This window comes from Saccopteryx leptura, chromosome 1 (genome assembly GCF_036850995.1).
Source record: "Saccopteryx leptura isolate mSacLep1 chromosome 1, mSacLep1_pri_phased_curated, whole genome shotgun sequence".
NCBI lineage: Eukaryota > Metazoa > Chordata > Mammalia > Chiroptera > Emballonuridae > Saccopteryx > Saccopteryx leptura.
The window spans coordinates 300,969,181-300,989,869 of NC_089503.1; the positions used below are offsets into that span (position 1 = coordinate 300,969,181).

The 20,689-nt window shown below is 35.1% G+C and overlaps 1 protein-coding gene across 1 annotated transcript in view; it reads left to right on the forward strand.

The window, feature by feature from the left end:
- The window catches only part of CDK17 (cyclin dependent kinase 17), a 99,808-nt gene extending 79,717 nt beyond the window's left edge, over positions 1–20,091 (forward strand). Inside the window, exons 6-17 of the mRNA XM_066357268.1 lie at positions 702–758; positions 1,779–1,893; positions 2,623–2,717; positions 2,966–3,028; positions 5,518–5,641; positions 9,184–9,304; positions 11,669–11,766; positions 12,286–12,391; positions 15,047–15,089; positions 16,085–16,175; positions 17,785–17,862; positions 18,389–20,091. Of these exons, the coding sequence (XP_066213365.1) occupies positions 702–758; positions 1,779–1,893; positions 2,623–2,717; positions 2,966–3,028; positions 5,518–5,641; positions 9,184–9,304; positions 11,669–11,766; positions 12,286–12,391; positions 15,047–15,089; positions 16,085–16,175; positions 17,785–17,862; positions 18,389–18,426 (1,029 nt within the window). The 3' untranslated portion in view covers positions 18,427–20,091. The remainder of the gene's footprint in view (positions 1–701; positions 759–1,778; positions 1,894–2,622; positions 2,718–2,965; positions 3,029–5,517; positions 5,642–9,183; positions 9,305–11,668; positions 11,767–12,285; positions 12,392–15,046; positions 15,090–16,084; positions 16,176–17,784; positions 17,863–18,388) is intronic.
- The last annotated feature ends 598 nt before the right edge of the window (positions 20,092–20,689 follow it).

A 20,689-nucleotide genomic window follows, 5' to 3' on the forward strand; every position in this document is an offset into this window, starting at 1 on the left:
TTAGTTTTAGTTTTTAAATATTGGGTTTCCATTACATATTTGATTGCATTCCATTTACCTCATTTATTGACTCCATACAAAATAAGCAAACAAGTTTAAGGTTTTAAAGCAGTGGTTTTGAGAATTCAATTTTAAAGCCTCTTTTTTTGTTTTTTGGGTTTTGTTATTTTTTTCCCAAATTCAGGCTTGTTTTTTCTCCAAATTCAGGCTTAAATTGCTTCTTTTGTGTCAGCCATTTCCTGATCCATACTAGAGTGTGACTTGCAGTTGTCTTTTTCATTATATTTGGTTGAAAAATGTGAAATGTAATTTTTTGCTCAAACGCATTCCTAGGGAACATAAAAATCAATGAAGGAAAATATGTAGAAAATTATTTGTATTGTAGTATTGTTATAAAGAAAATGATGTTATTTTTTAAAAATATTCTCGATATCATAAAATCTCAGTCTTAAAACAAAATTTTTTATAGCAGAATGTTTACTAATCTATATAAAAGATGGGTTGACAATTTTAATTGTGAACTTTAATGTTTTTGAATCTTTAATATTCTGACTTCAGGTACATTGCAAAACTTGACAGATGTTCAACAGTGTATGACAATTCTATTTCAAGACACTGTTTAGAGCAGGAGGGTTTCAGAAATTGAGGAACAGATAAATTGAGATTTTAAGAATACTAACTTTATAATTGTTTGCTTTCAGTCAGAAATTGGGTTTGGGAAAATGGAAACCTACATCAAATTGGAGAAACTTGGAGAGGTAAGTAAATATTATTTTAAAAATATGACTCTATTCTTGTTTATCATCAATACTTTTCTATTAATCTACAGTTTTTGTTAGGTTGGGAAAAGAAGTGTAAGCACTGTTGTCTGAAAGTTCCACATCATGTTCTGAAAAGACAATAGAATGTTAAGAAGGAGAAAGCCTTAAATTCTTGAAATTACCCTGTCAGTTTGAAGTATAAAATATTGAGTGATCTTGTTAACAAAAGCTGTCTATGTGTTATTTAGCTTCTTGGCAATCTGCTGTGGAAAAAATCAAACCTATGGAAAATCCAAAATAGTATCTTTAAGATAAGGACACATATCGCAGAAGGAAATTCTTGGTTAATAAAACCTTGGTTTTCTTGAATGTGCTATGACTACTAATTTTGAAATGGTTTCTCTCCCAAAGTGCGAAAGGGTAAAGAAGATAATAAGACTTAATTAACAGGAAATCCTTATGAGAGTTTGAGGACTATCCAGGCAATGATAGAAGAAATTTCCTATAGAATATGTTTGTTTTTAAAGGCAAGTCAATGTTTAAAAATTCTGAAAAGTCTAAAAAAAAAGTAAATTTTTTATAATTTAACAATGTTAGTTACAGTTTTAATTTTCAGTTAATAGGATCAGTTTGTTCCTTCAATCTTTACATACTATATACTATTGCCAATAAAGTACCTTTGATTCTAAAGCTACTACTGATCCAATTGTTAATCTGATACAAAGAATAAAAAGTAAATTAATTTTTTTTATATATTTTTTACTTTTGAGGCACTGTAGGATTTTAAGTGTGGAAGCTGTGCGTGTGGAATTTAGTGTCCTTTTAGATATAAGAAAACGAAGGCTAATCATTGTGGCATTTTCCTTGCAAGGTAGAATTTAACATATACATAGAACTTAGAAATTTACATAGAACTTAGAAATTTGGTTAGGGCTGTTTATTGTATAGGTGGTATAGATACATCCTGTGATATTTTTGATATGTTTTTCAAAAATATATTTTATATATATTTTATAGGGTACATATGCTACAGTATATAAAGGAAGAAGTAAGTTGACCGAGAATTTGGTGGCATTGAAAGAGATCCGGTTGGAACATGAGGAAGGTGCACCCTGCACAGCAATAAGAGAAGGTATAATTTGATCTTTTGTGCATATCAGATTTATATAGGACATTTTAAAACCAAAGGTGCTTAATGAGTTAATTTTTTATAAATAAAAAGTGCTCAGATATAGAAATGATAGATGACTAGAAGATATACTTAGGCCTTAAAAAAGCTAGTATCTAAAGCCAAAATAGTCAACAGAAAGGAATTAGTTTCTTATTATATAGCCTATAATGAAATACTATGAAGTCATTAAAAATCATTGTGATAGACAAATATTTGACATTGGGAAATGTTATATAATGATGGCACTTCAGGAAAAGCTGACTGGAAGTTATTATATACAGAATGTAAATATACTTCTATTGTGATACCATTTTTTTAAAATGGTAGATTATCCAGAAAATGGTTTGAGGTTCTGATGAGCAGTTTGGAGGAAAAAGGTACCTTGTACTTCATATTTAATTAATCATAGAAGTCTTATTAAGTTAGTATTTGAGAAAAAAGCCAGAAGATAATTTAGAGTATTATTATAATATTGAGGACAATTTTAAGTATTAAAAATGTCAAACCCAGAGTCATAAAAGAAAAGAAAAAAATTTGACTCTTATAATTTCTACTGTAAGTCCCCTTGGTTAATTATTCTTTTAAACTCAGGAGAATCTTAAACTCAATCAATTTAGGTTAAACTTGCTTCAGGTTTTTATAAAGACTGGCTAGTACAGATTGAATAATTGACTCTTTTCTGTTTTGCAGTTTCACTATTAAAGGATCTAAAACATGCAAATATAGTTACCTTACATGACATTGTTCACACAGATAAATCTTTGACTCTGGTCTTTGAGTATCTGGTAAGCATTTAATAAAAATTTAGTATTTACTTTGGCTTCAATAAAACAAAGCAAATTGGATTTTCTAACAGGCTCAGGACATTATTGCTTAACTGTTGGTATTTAATTAAATTATGTGTGGTGTATTTAATAGCTTTCCTCAAAAACCAACTTATTATTAAAAATTCATAGTATTAATAGTATGTAAGTTAATCAACTATACCATCTGAAAATTATGTATTATATAGTAAATTGCTATTTTTTTTCAGGATAAAGACCTAAAGCAGTACATGGATGATTGTGGAAATATCATGAGTATGCACAATGTAAAGGTATGTTTTAGTGTGTAATTTTAAATTTTATTTAAAGTAGAGATAAACCCTAAGCATAGACAAACTACATTACTTCATTAAATATCTAGATACTATCTTGATAACTATTTTGCTTCACAATTTTCTGTTTGGCATTTTGAATAAGTTATTGTCTTCTGAACAAATTTAATCAGAACTTTTGTTAACTTCAATATAGTATGTCTTAAGATCAGACCTTTTTGTAAGGACTTTGTTTTAAAGATCTTAACCACTTTTAATGTTTCTTTTCACATTATAACACTAATTATCTTAAATATAGAATACATTTACAGATGTAATTTGCTTTAAAAAAATAACCAAAAAGCCTATTACATCAAAATCCAAATATTTAAAATAAATACAGATGATTATTGCATTATGCGAATTTTGCCTTCTTTAAATGACACACTCCTCTAACATATTTTAAATAGTATATCAGTGTAAAACACTGACTAATTTTCAAGTTCCTAAGCTATAATGAGTAAGACCAGCAACATACACAAGTATTATGAATACTAGGCTGGAAATACCATTTTGTATTGTCAGGTGGAAAAGTAAGGTAATTGTTGTTTTCTTCCCTGTATATCTAAAGATGAAAGTAATGACAGAAAAGTTTGGCATAATAATCGCTACCAGATAAAACCTAAAAGTAAGATAAAAGGAAAATCAAGTAGAAACATTTAATACAGCTGTGTTCTTACAGTAGGTTTCTTTGACTTGAATGGTCCATATTTAGCAAAGATTTATTTATCCCAACTTAGCTGACAGTTTGTGAGAAAGTATTCTGGAAATAGGCTGTCCTGGCTGTGTGTTTGAGATAGTTCCAATTCTGTATATAGTAACTTTAAATTTACCTTTTTAAAAAAATTATAATTTTGGTAGATATAAAGGAGAATCAGTTTCTTTTTCTAAAACATAGCTCAGAACATATGGATGCTACATTGCTAAGAACTTTAGACTAGGGCTTTAAGTATATTTTCATATACATTCTCTGAGAATGATTTTCATCATATTGTACATTTTGTTTTGCAAGTTGTGAATCTCATTTGTATATCTTTCTCTTTGTGATTTTGTTTTATATTTTTATTTATGGTTTCATATTAGCAATAATTTGGAAAGAAAATAAGTCCTTAGTTATAATTTGACAAAAGATTTGAGAAATTTTCATCTTTCAAGGCAGGTCTATGTTGCTGGCTTAAAGTGTAAAATATTTTGTTTAAATAGCAAATTTAACTCTGTACTTGTATTTTCAAAACATAAAAAGTAACAGGAATATATGGAAATAGTTATTTGAGAGTATTCAAAAAACATAAATATGTAGTGTAGAAACTGCTGCCTAGAAGTCTTTAGGCCTGTTGTTCATCTGCTGCTTTGGTTGATTCTCAACGTTTTAATGTCGCAATTTTCAATCGGTGTCGCAAGAATTTTTTAAACGTGCTGTACCTGACTGTTTGGTCAGGAGCACTCACCTCTTTTTCCTAAACTTGTCAAATAAGAAGAGGACAACAGCATACACAATAGCCGTGTGAATCAAAATTATACTTTTTTTTTTTTGATAGAGCAGTAGCAAAAAATAGATATTTTGGTGTGCCACATAATTAATTTGTGTGTCATGAGATGGAAGAGGTTAAAAATCACTGCTCTAATGCTCTGTTTTTCACCTGGAAGTAAACCCAGGATATACTCTTCAGACCTCTGTACGTGCTTTTTTTCGTTAACCCCAAATAATCAAAAACCTCCTGTGTTTCACATCCCATTTTCCACTAAAATCAACACAAAAAGTCTACAGTTAGCTTTACAGGAATTGCTTCTTTTAAAGAGTCATTCAGAGCTCTACAGTGCTAATTCCCTTTTTGGAATCATAGCAGATTTTGAAGGCTGAGTAGGTGGTGCAGAAAGTAAAATACCCAAGGGAGGTGGGTGATAGAAGCTGGTTTAGCTGGTTTAGGTTATTTTTATAGCATGTAATTTGCCAGAGCTATGTGCAAATACCATTCTGTTTTACATCTCAGAATTTTCTTAAAACCACAAATTTTAAAGACATGGTCCCAGATCAGGGTTTTTTGTTGTTGTTGTTGTTGTTGCCGTTGTGTTTTTTGGCAGGGTAGAGGTTGTTTGGTTGTCTTGCCAGAATTTCAAGATCAAACTGTAAGCCTTGGTAGGCTATAGGTAGGCCTATAAGTTTATGAGGGTATGTTTATTTTAAATCATTTTCTATAGAAAGTGAACAATTGCTACTAAGACAAAGTTTTATTTTCCATATTTTCAAAGATACTATAAGACTAAAAAACAGGTAGATGCTTCAAATAGAAAACAACTATAAAAGGAAAAGGCTTTGTACTTATGGCTGTGGTTCCTTTTTTGTTTTTGTTTTTTATGATTCTAGGCCAATTGCTTTTCTGTTTACCATTACTTATAACTTATGTACTTCATTATCTGTAAGGCTAACTTTTATTTATTTGTTTCTGTAGCTGTTTTTATACCAAATTCTACGTGGTTTGGCATATTGCCACAGAAGAAAAGTGTTGCATCGAGACTTGAAACCACAGAACCTACTCATTAATGAAAAAGGAGAATTAAAGCTAGCAGATTTTGGTACGAAATGAATGAGATATTTATATATAGTTTCAAGTGGTTCAGTTTAAAAGAACAGCTATTGGCATTGGGTAATTGCTTTTATATGGGTGTGGAAAACATTTTTAAGACTTGATTTATTCATTTTAGAGAGTGGAGAGAGAGAAAACGGGAGGTGGGGGGGAGCAGGAAGCATTAACTCCCATATGTGCCTTTACCAGGCAAGCCCAAGGTTTTGAGCTGGTGACCTCAGCACTCAAGGTCAACGCTTTATCCACTGTGCCACCACAGAGCAGACCAGAAATTTTCTGTATAGCCCACAGAATAAGATATTTGACAAAAACTTTGGTAGGTGAGTTATGTTAGTAAATGCTAAAAGGTACATTCTCAGGTGTGATGCATAGATCCCTAAGACCATTTTGGGGGGAGGGTTGCCTCCGAAGGTATAATATGTTATCAAAATTATAGTAAATGTTATTTGCATTTTTTTACTGTGTTATCTGTGCACTGATGATCCAGAAGCATTACTGGTGCCTGAGTGTAAATCAAAGCAGGGACAACAGGCTATAGTTATTAGTCATTGTATTCTTTTAGTATCAGTTTAAAAATTCACTGTTATTAAGTGGTGAATTTGTTCTAGAAATTCTTATACTTTTACTTACTCATCACTTTACCATTTATTTGAAAAGTAGGTTGCTATTTTCTTCCTTAAAAAAGGAAATGGGTGGGTAATGTGTTTAAACAAAAAACTATAAGTTATTTGCATGTGCTTACATAGATCATACAATCTTCTGTGCATAGTTTGATATTTCCCTCATAATTGTTATTTCTCCCCCTCTTTTTTGCCAAGCTGCATTTTCTGTTTCTTATTCCTTAATCCCAAAATGAATGACCATGGCAGAGAAACCCAGTTTGGCTGTTAGAAATTCAAAAGAAGAATGGCAAGGGCCATCAGAAATTTACCTTTGGGCTTGGTGGGGGGGGAATAGTATCAGTGCTTGAAATTTTGCTTCTAACCTTCACAAAACAAGCCAGGCAAGTCTTATATTCCACAAGCCAACCAGAAATTCTAATTGTTCCACAAGATAGTACAATCAACTTTGTCTTCTGCTTTCAGTTATATTTTATTGGTTGCACAGTAGTACATATTAGTTATTATTATTATTGATTGCCAGTAAGGGAGGGTCAGGTAACTGAGGATTTTTCTGTAAATAGTTCTTGATCCCTGTGAAAATTCTACCTTTTTTTTGTGATCAATGAAATTCAAGTTTAGGAAGTACTAATATAGACATTTTCATTAATAATAGAAAATAACATGGCCCTGGCCGGTTGGCTCAGCGGTAGAGCGTCGGCCTAGCGTGCGGAGGACCCGGGTTCGATTCCCGGCCAGGGCACACAGGAGAAGCGCCCATTTGCTTCTCCACCCCTCCACCGCGCTTTCCTCTCTGTCTCTCTCTTCCCCTCCCGCAGCCAAGGCTCCATTGGAGCAAACATGGCCCGGGCGCTGGGGATGGCTCTGTGGCCGCTGCCTCAGGCGCTAGAGTGGCTCTGGTCGCAACATGGCGACGCCCAGGATGGGCAGAGCATCGCCCCCTGGTGGGCAGAGCGTCGCCCCATGGTGGGCGTGCCGGGTGGATCCCGGTCGGGCGCATGCGGGAGTCTGTCTGACTGTCTCTCCCTGTTTCCAGCTTCAGAAAAATGAAAAAAAAAAAAAAAAAAAAAAAAAAAAGAATAATAGAAAATAACATATAATAATACCATATCACATTTAATTAATTTGGTTTAGAAAAGATTATTATTTAATTTCATGCCAGTTCTGAAATTCTAATTGTGAACCAGGAGCATGTCTGAGTTCTCTGAGGCGTGGGCGAGTAAGTACTGAGGAAACTAGCACTGGCAGTTGCTTTGATGCCATAGGTTGTAGGATGAGTCAAGTGGCGGCCCTGTCCTTTGCCCCCATGTAACCCACTATAATATCAGAAAGAGAGATCAGAAAGCAGCTCTCATCTTGCTAATTACCAAAATTGGTAGGATAATAATTTCTTGAACTTACTTTTCCAAGTTAGAATGGTAGGGTAAAACTTGTAATTAAAAAATAGTATCAACATTGTTCTAGTTACACCACTGTACTAAACAAAAATAGTGTGAGTCCTACCTGTTATTTTAATTTCTGGTTTCATTTGAGTGAAATAAATTTAAATTTCTTTAGACATCTTTTAAAGTTGCTTTTTCAGAATTTCAGTGAAAACAACTCTCATGCCAGTGGCTCAAGAGGTGAGGTTGTGAATTTCATATAAAATTGACAAAAGAATGGCAGGTGTTTTATGCCATTTACCACAATTAATATGCGAAGGCAGTGAGGTTCATTTTATTTAAAAATTATCCATACAACTTAAAGTTTAAAATAAGTACAGAACAGCTGTGTAAATTATTTTAAGGAAACTTTTTCTAAATAGACTTTTGCGAGGAAATCATCAATAAAACTCAACAGGATGGTGTCAGATGGGTACTGGACTTATCAGGGTGATTTCTTCATAAGTTATATAAATGTCTAGTCACTATATTGTACACCTGAAACTAATATAATATTGTATGTCAGCTGTATTGAAAAAATAGAGGAAAAAATGTTTTAGAGACAAAAATAACAGGTTCTGGAACCAGTAACTTCTCTTTTTTGATAAAATTTGGCATAGCAAATGAAAGTTGGAATCAAGCTAAAAGGTGACAGAAGCCTATAGCTGTTAGAAGTAAAATTGTTCACTTCAATATCATTGGCATATTTTTTATTAACTTAAGTTCAGCTAGGATATAATTTTGTTGTCATGATTCATGGATAGCTGGGAAATATCTTAAGTTTAACCCAGACTCTACCAGGTACATTCATACACATAAAAGTAAGCATCATCTGTGGTTGTGGAATTACTATTATTTAGTTTAATTACATAAGGATTTGCGGATCCAAGACCAAGGGCTCTTAAGACATTTATAAAACTAGCTCTGGCCAGATAGCTCAGTTGGTTAGATCATGGTTCTGAAGCACAGAGGTTGCCAGTTCAATCCCCAGTCAGGGCTCATACAGGAACAGATTTGTGTTTCTTTCTCTCTCTCTCTCTCTCTCTCTCTCTCTCTCTCTCCCTCCCTCTCTCTCCCTCTCTCCTTCCCTCCCCTTCTTTCTCTCCCTTTTCTCCCCATTCTTCTTCCCTCATCCCCTTTCCCCCCTCTCTTCCCTTTCCCCCCCCTCTCTCCCCTCTCTTCTCTTTCCCCCTCTCTCCCCTTTCCCCCTCTCCCCTTTTCCCCCTCCCTCTCCCATTTCCCCCCTCTCTCCTTCTCCCCTTCTCTCCTTCTCCCCCCATTCCTCTCCCCCCTCTCCTTCTTCCCCTCTCTCCCCCTTTCTTTCTCTCTAAAATCAATCAATATATATATTTTTTAATTCATAAAACTAATTTTGTTAAGCTTCAAGAGGCAACAGAGTAGCCACCTCAGACATTCTTGTGATTGGAGTCATGTTGAGGATATGGGCTGGGAAATCCATCATATCTATTTCTTGTTTTTTTCCTGTGAAGGACTGGCCAGGGCCAAGTCAGTTCCCACAAAGACCTACTCAAATGAAGTTGTCACTCTGTGGTACCGGCCACCTGACGTGCTTCTTGGCTCCTCAGAGTACTCAACACAAATTGACATGTGGTAAGTATATGTGAATGTTACTGCCATTTATGATTTTGAAAGGATGTACCCATTAACACAGTACAGTACTGACCTGTTTGACTTTTAAGGAGGTATTATTTTAAAGAGCCACAATATAAGCAATAACTAAGATTTCTGACACATAAAATCACCTAGGTTTGCATGCCATTTCTACCACGTATAACTGTATAATAACTTTATTCAAATTATAAGCCTGTGCCTTAGTTTCCCCATTTAAGAAATGGGAATAGTAACAATAGTGACTTTAAATGGCTGTTCTGTGGTTAATGTTCAGATCAAATTAACTAATATATATAAAGCACTTAGAAGAGTGTCTGGTACATAGTAGTTTAAAACAAAATTATTGTTTTTTTATCATTTGAAATTCACCAAAATCTACTTGTTTTAAGCTGATCTAAAAATAATAATATATTGTTGCCGTCTTTCTCATACACCACTTTGATCATGATACTCCTTCACTCAGATGCTTTTGCTCCTTCCTCATTCATTACCTGTAGGAAAAGGTACAGTTCTTCAACCGGACACTTAATAGTGATCTCCATAAAATGTCTCTAAACTACTTTTTTCAGCGCACTTTAGATGATTCCTCTATACCAGTGGTCCCCAACCTTTCTTGGGCCACAGACCGGTTTAATGTCAGAAAATATTTTCACAGACCGGCCTTTAGGGTGGGAGGGATAAATGTATCACGTGACTAAGACAAGTGTCAAGAGTAAGTCTTAGATGGATGTAACAGAGGGAATCTGGTCATTTTTTAAAAATAAAACATCGTTCAGACTTAAATATAAATAAAACGGAAATAATGTAAGTTATTTATTCTTTCTCTGTGGACCAGTACCAAATGGCCCACGGACCGGTACCGGTCCACAGCCCGGGGGTTGGGGACCACTACTCTATACAAATGTTCCCTTTTAACCAAATAGCTACTCATTGTGTCTCAAGGATAACCTGGGCTTTCCTACCTGTGCTCACCCATCCCTCTGGAATGCCTGCTATGTTTCTCTAGCTGGGGCCTGGACCTAGGCAACTTTGAAAATAGTTTTTCATGAATCCTTCCTGAATATAGCCTAGCCACTGGTTGCAAGTCTTCTCTGAACTTTGGTTGCCTTTAAATGCCTCTACCCTTCATGTGGCGATAAATCATATACTTCCGTTATCTTGGGTTGAACAATTGTTTATAATTTTGGTTTGTATAACATTTGTTTTAAACTTATTTTCTAAATTGTAAAATATACATAAAATTTACCATTTTAACCAATTTTAAGTGTATAGTTCTCTGGGATTAAGTACATTCACATTATTGTACAACCATCACCACCATCCATTTTTAGAACTTTTTTCATCTTGCAAAATTGAAATTCTGTACTCATTGAACAACCCCTATATCTTCAGCCCCTGGCAACCATTACACTGCTTTCTGTCTCTTATGAATTTGACTTTTCTAAATACTTCATATTAGTGAAATCATATACAATCCTTTGGTGACTGACATATTGCACTTAGCATGTCTTCAAAATTCACCCATGTTGTAGATACTTGACTTTTATATGTGTCAGAATTTCCTTCACTTTTAAGACTGAATAATCATTGCGTGCTTGTGCCACATTTTATTTATCCATTCGTCCGTCAGTGTACACTTGCATTGCCCATTGACTATTGTGAAGAATGCTGATAATGGACATAGGTGTACAAATATCTCTTTGTGGCTTGCTTTTGGTTCTTTTGAGTATATATGTAGGAATGGAATTGCTGGCTTGTAATTTCATATAAGGTGTTTTTTTTTTGTAAAACTACCATATTGTTTCCCATTATGGCTTCATCATTTTCTCTCTATATAACATTTTAATATGTAAAAATAAATTTTATATATAATTGCTAGATTGTGATTCCTTTAATAGGAGGACTGTATTCACACATCCTAGAGAGAATATTCATTTGTTGAACCTCTATCCATTTCTCTTCATTCTCTTATACCCATACTCACACACTCTCCACCTTGCCACCCACCTGTCTCTGCTTTCTGCATAAACACATCTTGAATCAACTGCTTCTCCCTACCCCTACTGCCCACTATCTAACCCATAGTAAATATTAAATCAATATTAGCTCTTGTTATTGTTATTCTCCAAGGGTCATGCTGAGGAAAGCTGGACATTTAACTGGAAGAACTGGATATAGCATTATCGACATTGAGACAAATAGGATAAATATTAGTATCTCTGCAGGAGGTTTTCTAAAAGCAGGCTAGTACAAAATTCTTCAGATAGGTGATCTTTAGGAAAATATATTTGTGTGCCATGTATGTAAATGGATTACTCATCATTTTTATGCTATATTTTAAAGGGGCGTTGGTTGCATTTTCTTTGAAATGGCTTCTGGAAGACCTCTATTCCCAGGATCAACTGTGGAAGATGAACTGCACTTAATTTTCCGACTGCTAGGTAACAAGAAATCTTTTTCCCAGTGATTTCTTAACTACAGCTGACTAGTTCTTTTTTAAAACTGTCTTTTAAAAATACATTTAAAAATTGGATGCTGAGACTAGCATAGATGTTACCATGTGACTTATAATTAGCATAATTATGATAAAGATAGATCCTTCTAGGTAACTTTTTTATTTGCTGAGTTCCACTTTTGTGAAAGAGCAGAGAAGAGAAACATTATTGAAAATTGACCTTTAGCATATGATTAGGAACTCTTTCTAGCTTAGATGGTAACTAGATAGGAACTCGTTCTAGCTTAGGTATCAGCTGAGCATCATCATTTTTATGGCATTATTGCAAAGTCCAGAAAAAGTTCATATGTTTAATATTTCCATCATGTCTTCTTCAGTGGAAAGTCATATCATCTACTAAATAGCAAATTATTCCGTAAAACTTTTTTTTTTACTTATGCCTACTTATATATTTTTATGTATACATAAATTTTGACATATTTATATAATTTTTTTTTAAATTCAGGAACTCCATCTCAGGAAACTTGGCCAGGTGTTGCTTCAAATGATGAGTTTAAGAACTACAACTTTCCAAAATATAAACCGCAGCCTCTAATTAACCATGCGCCCAGGTATTTTTTTTTTTTAAGTCAAAGGGGGGAAACCAGCGCGATTCTTTTCCTCTCATGAAGCACTATGCACAGTAAGGATTCAATATTTAATACACATACAGAGTTCATAAATATTTTAGTATCTAATTTCATTAAGTTCCTTCAATGACTAATGATTACCAGAGTATGGTGAATAACAGAATTGAGCTATTTGAAAAATGAATATAGAACACATGTATTAGAATTCTAGAGTTTATATAGACTGTTCCCTTTCCCAGAAAGAAGATATGAATTAAAGCCTTATTCAATGCCATGAAGAGTGTGATGTAATTTTATAAAGAATTATTCTATATTTACTTTAGAAAAAAAACCTACAGAATTATTATAAGTAAAATCCTGACTCTGACAAAAGGTGACTCAACAGTTTTTAGTCAAAGTTAATGACGTAGGCCCTGGCTGGTTGGCTTAGCAGTACAGCATCAGCCTGGTGTATGGAAGTCCCGGGTTTGACTTCCGGTCAGGGCACACAGCAGCGCCCATCTGCTTCTCCACCCTTCCCCCTCTCCTTCCGCTTTATCTCTCTCTTCTTCTCCCGCAGCCAAGGCTCCATTGGAACAAAAGTTGACCCGGGCACTGAGGACGGCTCCTTGGCCTCCACCTCAGGCACTAGAATGGCTCCGGCCACAACAGAGCAACGCCCCAGATGGGCAGAGCATCGCCCCCGGGTGGGCATGCCGGGTGGATCCCAGTCAGGCACATGCGGGAGTCTGTTTCTCTGTCTCCCCGCTTCTAACTTTGGAAAAATACCAAAAAAAAAAAAAAAAGGTTAATGATACAATTTGTATTTGAAGAATATAAACTCTGATCTCTCAGATCCTCAATGTTGGCCATTCAATTATAGTTTTTTCTCAAGCCTACCTCCAGATCCATCTAAGACTCCCATTAAAATTTGCCTTGCAGAATGTATTACATTTTAGTAAATAACAGAATTACTAACCTCTTCGACTGTATTTTTTCATCTTTCCTTAAAAAAAAACAAAACACCAATGATACTAAGTAAAGCCAATGCCTGTTTTACTCAAAAGACATTCACATTGCTCACAACATAACACACTTGCTCTAGTTTCATTTATTCTGCAGCTATGAAAAGGTTAGCAGTACACTTCTGATACCAAAAATGTCTTTAAAGTGTTTATGTGAATAGATGTTCTTATTGTTACTGTAGCAACTAATAACATTCTAAATAGACTTGTTTAGGAAGAGTCATATTATTTGTTAGACTTTTTGTGTGTCTTTCTCAAGTAGCATAAATCTTATTTTGTCATTTATGTATTGCTTGCTATTGTAATGTCCAGTATAGAAGGTTGAAGCTCTTCTTTAAAGCAGAATCTCTGTGGCCTGAGCTCCGAGCTTGTCTGTGTCCAAGGAGCCCTGTGTATTTGTCAGAATAAAGAGTCTGGAGAATGTCTAGGCCACAGCATCCACAGTACTCATGTACTCACTATGAGCCCTCAGATGGTAAAATATTCTTTATTAATAAGTGTGCTTTTGGAAGTGAAAGGCAGCAAGATAGAATTTGTGATTTCTGATCAGGAGATTATCCCATTAAGATAATCCCTAAACCCTCTACTTCCTATTATATTAAATTCATCACAATAATTATCTGTCTTTATTTACTATATCATTGGTTGTTGTTTTTTATAACTTTTTTATTTTTTAAAAAATTGATTTTAGCGAGAGAGGAAGGGGGAGAGAGAGAGAGAGAGAGAGGAACATTGATATGTTCCTGTATGTGCCCTGACCAGGGATCAAACCAGCAACCTCTGCACTTCAGGACATTGTTCTAACCAACTGAGCTATCCAGGCAGAGCTATCATTGGTTTTATGGCCCTTTTAAATTAAGTTTTATGAAGTTATTGAGGCATATTTAAATTGAATTTATAGTGTCTATTACCCCGTACTTAGCAGACTACCTGTAAAAGTTTGGTGAATGACTCATCCATGTTTATCTTGACCACAGTGATACATTGGGTCACTTTTCCTTTTGTTTTCACCTCTGTAGTGGGAAATGGGAAAATGATGCTTTTGTACTCTTGCTTTCTTTGGACCACTGTGAAAATTGATGGAATTTACTTAAGCCTTCCTAATAAATAGAGGTTACTTTGTTTTGATACAGAATGGTGATTTTAAAATTTACATAGTTTTTTATTTTTTTTAAGACTTTATTGATTTTATAGAGAGAGCAGGGACAGGGGAGTGAGAAGTAGCAACTCATAGTTGCTTCACTTTAGTTGTTCATTGCTTGCTTGTTGTATGTGCCTTGTTGATGGGGGAAGCCCAGGGTTTCGAACTGGTGATGTCAGCAATCTAGGTCAATGCTCTACGCCACTGTGCCACTGCAGACCAGGCAAAAATTCTGTAGTTTTTAGTAATCTAATATTCCTGAATATTGGAAATTTGAATGGAAGTCCAATTATTTATGGTTTCTTCTTAAAACAAGCATGATTAGTCTTTTGAGGGTAGAATGTTTTCGAGTCTATTTGAAATGAGCAACAAGAGGGGGCTGTTTTAAGGCACTATATTTCATAGATTAAAACACTTGGAAAATGGTTTTATTTGCAAAGTTGCTATTAGCTAAGATAGAATAAACTGCCACTTGTTTTCTGTTGTTTCTAGGTTAGACTCTGAAGGAATTGAATTGATAACAAAATTTCTTCAGGTAAGTTGTATGTTATTTTGTCATTTTAAATGACTTCTCTGAGCCTCGTTTTTTTTATCTATAGAATGGGATCAGTAACATCTCTTTAAAAATCTGTCTTGCAAATTAAATAAGATTATTTATTATAGTATCTAGCATGCTTAGGGTATGTGCTTAAGTAAAAAATATTATGGTTTCTCTTCATATGTTTTATGGGTCTCCTATTGCGACCCAGAACAGTCTGAGGTAGTCAACTGCTGGCAGTGACTAACTAGGTCACGGCCGAGTTCTCTGCAATCTTGTTCTTTTTCTCTGTTATACTTTCTGTTGTATAGGTTGCTGCACCTCCAAATAACATTCATATTCTCATTCAGAGCAAGACAAAGAGAGAGTATAGGGTTTCGTCAGCCACGTTAGTCCTCTTGTATTATCTGGAAAGCAAAGGCTTTTCCAGAAATCCCTGTAAGGCTTTTTCAAAATTAAGTCTTATTGGCCAGAACATGAATTACAAGAGAGTCTGGGAATTAGGGAGAATTATCATAATTAGCCCAAACTTATAATAGTCATGATTCATGATCCATCTGTTGGAGTTGGAAGCATGGATACCTTAAATAAAACTAGCTTATCAAGGAAAAAACAGAAGTGGGTATTGAATAGGTAATTTAATAAAGACTGTCATAAAGATTTTGGGTATATCTTCAGTGATCCATTGTTGTTCATGAAGAAAAGTAACACAGTAGTTCAGATATTTTAATTTCAATCACTTCAAAAATACAAGGAATCTAAACTTTTAGTTAAGATCCATCTTCATCTTGGAAATTTGGTACTGAGGTATACTCTTGACTACATAATCTCAATAGTAACTCAAATTAGAGTGTATCTGGAGAACCTCCAGATTGGTTCTTTAAAAATGGTATTGTATTTATCAAGTAATCAAGATAAAAGTAGTGCTAACATCCCTCCTTTTACAGTATCTAGAGAAAAAGTTAATGAAGCAACTCTTTGCTCTTTCACAGCATGAATCTAAGAAAAGGGTTTCAGCAGAAGAGGCCATGAAACATGTATACTTTCGAAGTCTGGGACCAAGAATACATGCTTTACCTGAAAGTAAGAGAAATTTTAGTGTTCTCCTCTCTGTCCCTGCACCCTCTTTATTTTCATTCATCCAGGGCTCGAGACTGGGGTGATTAGATCAGAATTTCTTGAAGGGAGTTCATTTGTCTTGTTTGCCTGTGTTTTAATTCATTTGACAGTGAGCACATTGCCACTACTCTGTTTTTGTTTTTGTTTTTTTGTATTTTTCTGAAGCTGGAAACGGGGAGAGACAGTCAGACAGACTCCCGCATGCGCCCGACCAGGATCCACCCGGCACGCCCACCAGGGGGCGATGCTCTGCCCCTCCAGGGCGTGGTTCTGTCGCGACCAGAGCCACCTAGCACCTGGGGCAGAGGCCAAGGAGCCATCCCCAGCACCCGGGCCATCCTTGCTCCAATGGAGCCTCACTGCGGGAGGGGAAGGGAGAGGGGGAGGGGTGGAGAAGCAGATGGGCGCTTCTCCTGATGTGCCCTGGCCGGGAATCGAACCCAGGACTCCTGCACGCCAGGCCAATGCTCTACCACTGAGCCAACCGGCCAGGGCCTTTGCCACTACTCTGTAAGAGATCAGTAGGACTTTAGGCATGGGTAATTCGTCTTATACTGGACTTAAGTTGGAACATGCCATCTGATGATAGACAGTATCGTTAGTCCCAGACTGTATTGCCGATTCATAGTTGTTAAAAATGGATTTCATGCATAAAATAATGAAAACAGCCAAACATAAGATTGTTTTCTTGAGAGAGTAGAGTTCCTTTTCAAGATATAAAGATTTCCTTTGCTGTTGCGCTGACAGTGGTGAGCAGATTGCCCATCGCTAAACCAGCCCATTTCTCATGCCTGATGGAACTGCTTGATTTCACTCATAATATTCTTTTTTTTTATTACCTCAGTGTTTTACTTTAAAATTGAGTAAGGTGAGTACAAAATTAGGAGACTCTTTGGGAACTGAACTTAAAGGCTTGCATTGATTCCCCGTTCTCCTTTACTAGACAGTGTTGATTCATCCACGTGTGTTTGAGTGGAATCTAAAGAATCTAAGACTGTTCTCTTAAAACTTACTATATATTTTTCAATGAAAGGTTACTTCTCTGGCAGAGATTACAAATGAGAAAGGTGAATTACAGGTATTTTTAAGGTGATAGTTATATTTCATTATTAATATCAAGTTTCATAGTTTGAGGTAGGCAGTTAAGTACAAACCTAATCCTTGTTTTTCTTTTAAAAATCTGAGGATAGTTTGAGGACCTACCTGATACCTTCATGCCACCGTTGGGAGGGAGGAAAAAAGACAGAGTTAAAACCAGTAACATTTTGATTAGGTCTCCCAACCACAGTAAGTCCTAGAAGTAGACAATGTATATTCTCCTTAGAGAAATGCATACTTGAAGCATCATTTAAAGCAGAGTCGGTGGGGAGGGAGTTCTGAAGAGAGATTATTTCCCTCTCCTAAAACATTGGGACCAAAGGGAAAATATTTCAGCAGGGCTATAATCTTATAAGTATAGTATAAATATTTCATGCTGAGTCAGTATTTACTTTTAAACATTTGTCTATAGTTGGGTTTATTTATTTTAATAATGTTAGACCTTCACCTGATAATTTTTGTCTATGCATTTTAGGTGTCTCAATATTCAGTTTGAAAGAGATTCAGTTGCAAAAGGACCCGGGTTTTCGAAATTCTTCTTATCCAGAGACAGGTGTGTTTGTCATAAACCATTTCACGTGTCGATCATGAAATTTTGTGTGGAACCCAGTTTTTGGTTTACAAGTTGATCAGTAAAATTATTGATGTAAAAACCAATGTACAGTGTTCCACAACTCTCTATGTTTAGCATTGCACATACTCACTTTTCTGTATGATGTGGGCAGCTCAGTAATTCTTCAGAGAAAAATCTGACTCAGTCAAGTCAGGGAGCCTGACAGCTGCAGATGGCACAGAGACCTTTTACAAGTGACCTGGCTTGATCACTGCACACGTCATCCCTGGCACCTGAGGCAGAAGACACATCTTGTGCTTCCCTAGTCATCAGGTTCATCACTTCGAAGCATAGAAGCTGTAGACTGACCCATCGACAAAGGGTCATTTAAGACAGTGCTGATCACTCTTACCATGGAAAATTAGCTTTTGCTGGTGGGAAGCTAAGCTTCCTAGAGTCACCAAGTACTATATGTGAGATAAAAACTGAACCTTGAACTGCCTCATAAAATGACTTTATATTTTAGGACATGGGAAGAACAGAAGACAGAGCATGCTCTTTTAAGTCTGATAACATGGTTTCAAGCCCAGCCCCCAGCCTTTCTTGTCAATCAAGGACTCAGATCTGAAGGCGATTATTTCTTTTGATGGACTTGGAATCTCCGTTTGTCTACACTGTCCTCTTCACAGTGGAGTCTTTTTATTTCAGACCTACAGATTGTTTTTATATTTGTTGTCACAGTGTGACAATTTTTTTGTACAGTTGGTTTAAAGTCTTCTCTGCCATTAGAGCCAGTAGGTTACAGCTATTGATGTAACTGTAGCTGCAATTTTTGTGCAGGACTGAGAAACACAGTGCATTATTTATTGCGGAATCATTGCTGCTAAATAACTACTGTCTGTTTATTTAACACAACAGTTGAATGCCTGAAGAAGTTGCAGTGGCTTTATTATGTGAATGCATCTGTTTCTCCTCATGAATTGTTTTACTGCTGCATTTTTTGTTTGTTTTTAAAATTAAACTGCGGTGTTTTCTGGAATGTAAATTCAGCTTTGCTTAACAGTAAAATAAGTGAGCCATCTTGAACACTCTAAGTTCGTGCTATATGATCTATATAATTTTTTTATTGAACATTGGCAAATAGAGTAGCTAAGAAATTGATAAGCACATTATGTTTAGGAAAGCATGTGATGCAGTTGATTCAGCAAGTGAATACGTGACATTTTGGGGATCTCACATTAGAGACCAATAAATTAAAGCACCAAAATTATTTATTTTTACTTTTCCTCATTTCAGAACTATTTACTGCATATTATTGGATATTTGTATACTAATACACTTACCTGTTTTATACATTGTGCTTTAATTTAGTTAAAACGAAACCATACAAGTCCAGTCAAACATGAGAGGTCATGTTTTTGTTTGTTTTGAAAGATGATATATCATTGAGGAACAACTTACGTATTTCATTTGGGGGCTGTCTATATGCGTGTGTTTTAAGAACATTCACTTGGAATCAGCTGAAAGCTGAAATATGTCTATGAAATGAGCCATGGTAAATACAAATGGGAAAAGTGAGAATTGTTTTAAAGTGTTGTAGGTATTCTCTGTTTACCAGAAATAATTATTACAGTTTTAATTATGCATCTCTTTGAACATCATAAACACACTTTGGTGTAGGTAACAGTGTTTTAAGCATTTGTGTTAACCTTTAAGGTATTTTTGTTTAGTGCATCTTACAAACTACAAATCTTAATTGGTATATTTTGAGATTGTCATGTAAATTTTTGGCTTATATTCATGAAAATAGTCATAACTTAATTTTTTTCCTGACATTCACTGTAAAACATTCAGGGGTCCTACCATTTCTGTTCAGGAAATCTTGTAGTTTATTGTTATTTAACAGTATTAAGTGAATTTTTGTATATTTCATTTTAACTTTATTTGTGAATAGAGATTGTGGCATGTTTAGGGTGTTATTTTAATATTTCATGATACTGAAATTTTAATTTTTTAAAAAATTTCTGGAAGAAACAAATTTATGTGTAATGGTGAATATTGGACCACTACTGCTTTTCACGTTTGTAAATTAGTTTTATGTTAAACCCTGTAGCCTAACAAACTGCTGTTATTTCTAACTGACAGACATGTATTACTTTGAAGGTTATAAATATTATGTGGAAATTTCTCATTTTGTTTTGAAATTTATAATAACAAAATCTTCATGTTAAAATGTGGTTTTGTTGTCACAGTTCTTTTTGGGGGAAAGAAGGTCTGTGCAGAATGGGATCTTTACTTTTATGGGACTCACTCTTAAGGTAATAAAGTCTCATTGTGCCAATATTTAATTTAGATTTGTGCTGGCCCAACTACAGTAATCTGTAGTTTTACAGGATAGCATTCAATTATAAAGTCATATTTTTGATTTCATAAGTTATAGATTTGATTTGTTGCAAATTTGAGTTATTCATAAGTTTGATTTTTGCATATAAAAAGTGGATAAATGTAATCTAGTACTTACCTAAAATTCTTCTTCCTAGGAAGTCCTAGGAATGTTTATTTACTTCATTAAGGAATTTAGTATTTGTGTGTGTGTGTGTGTGTGTGTGTGTGTGTGAGAGAGAGAGAGAGAGACAGACAGACAGACAGACAGACAGACAGATAGACAGGAACAGACAGCCCAGAAGGGAGAGGGATGAGAAGCATCAATTCTTTGTGTGGCACCTTAGTTGTTCATTGATTGCTTTCTCATATGTGCCTTGACTAGGGGGCTACAGCAGAGCAAGTGACCCCTCGCTCAAGCGAACAACCTTTGGGCTCAAGCCAG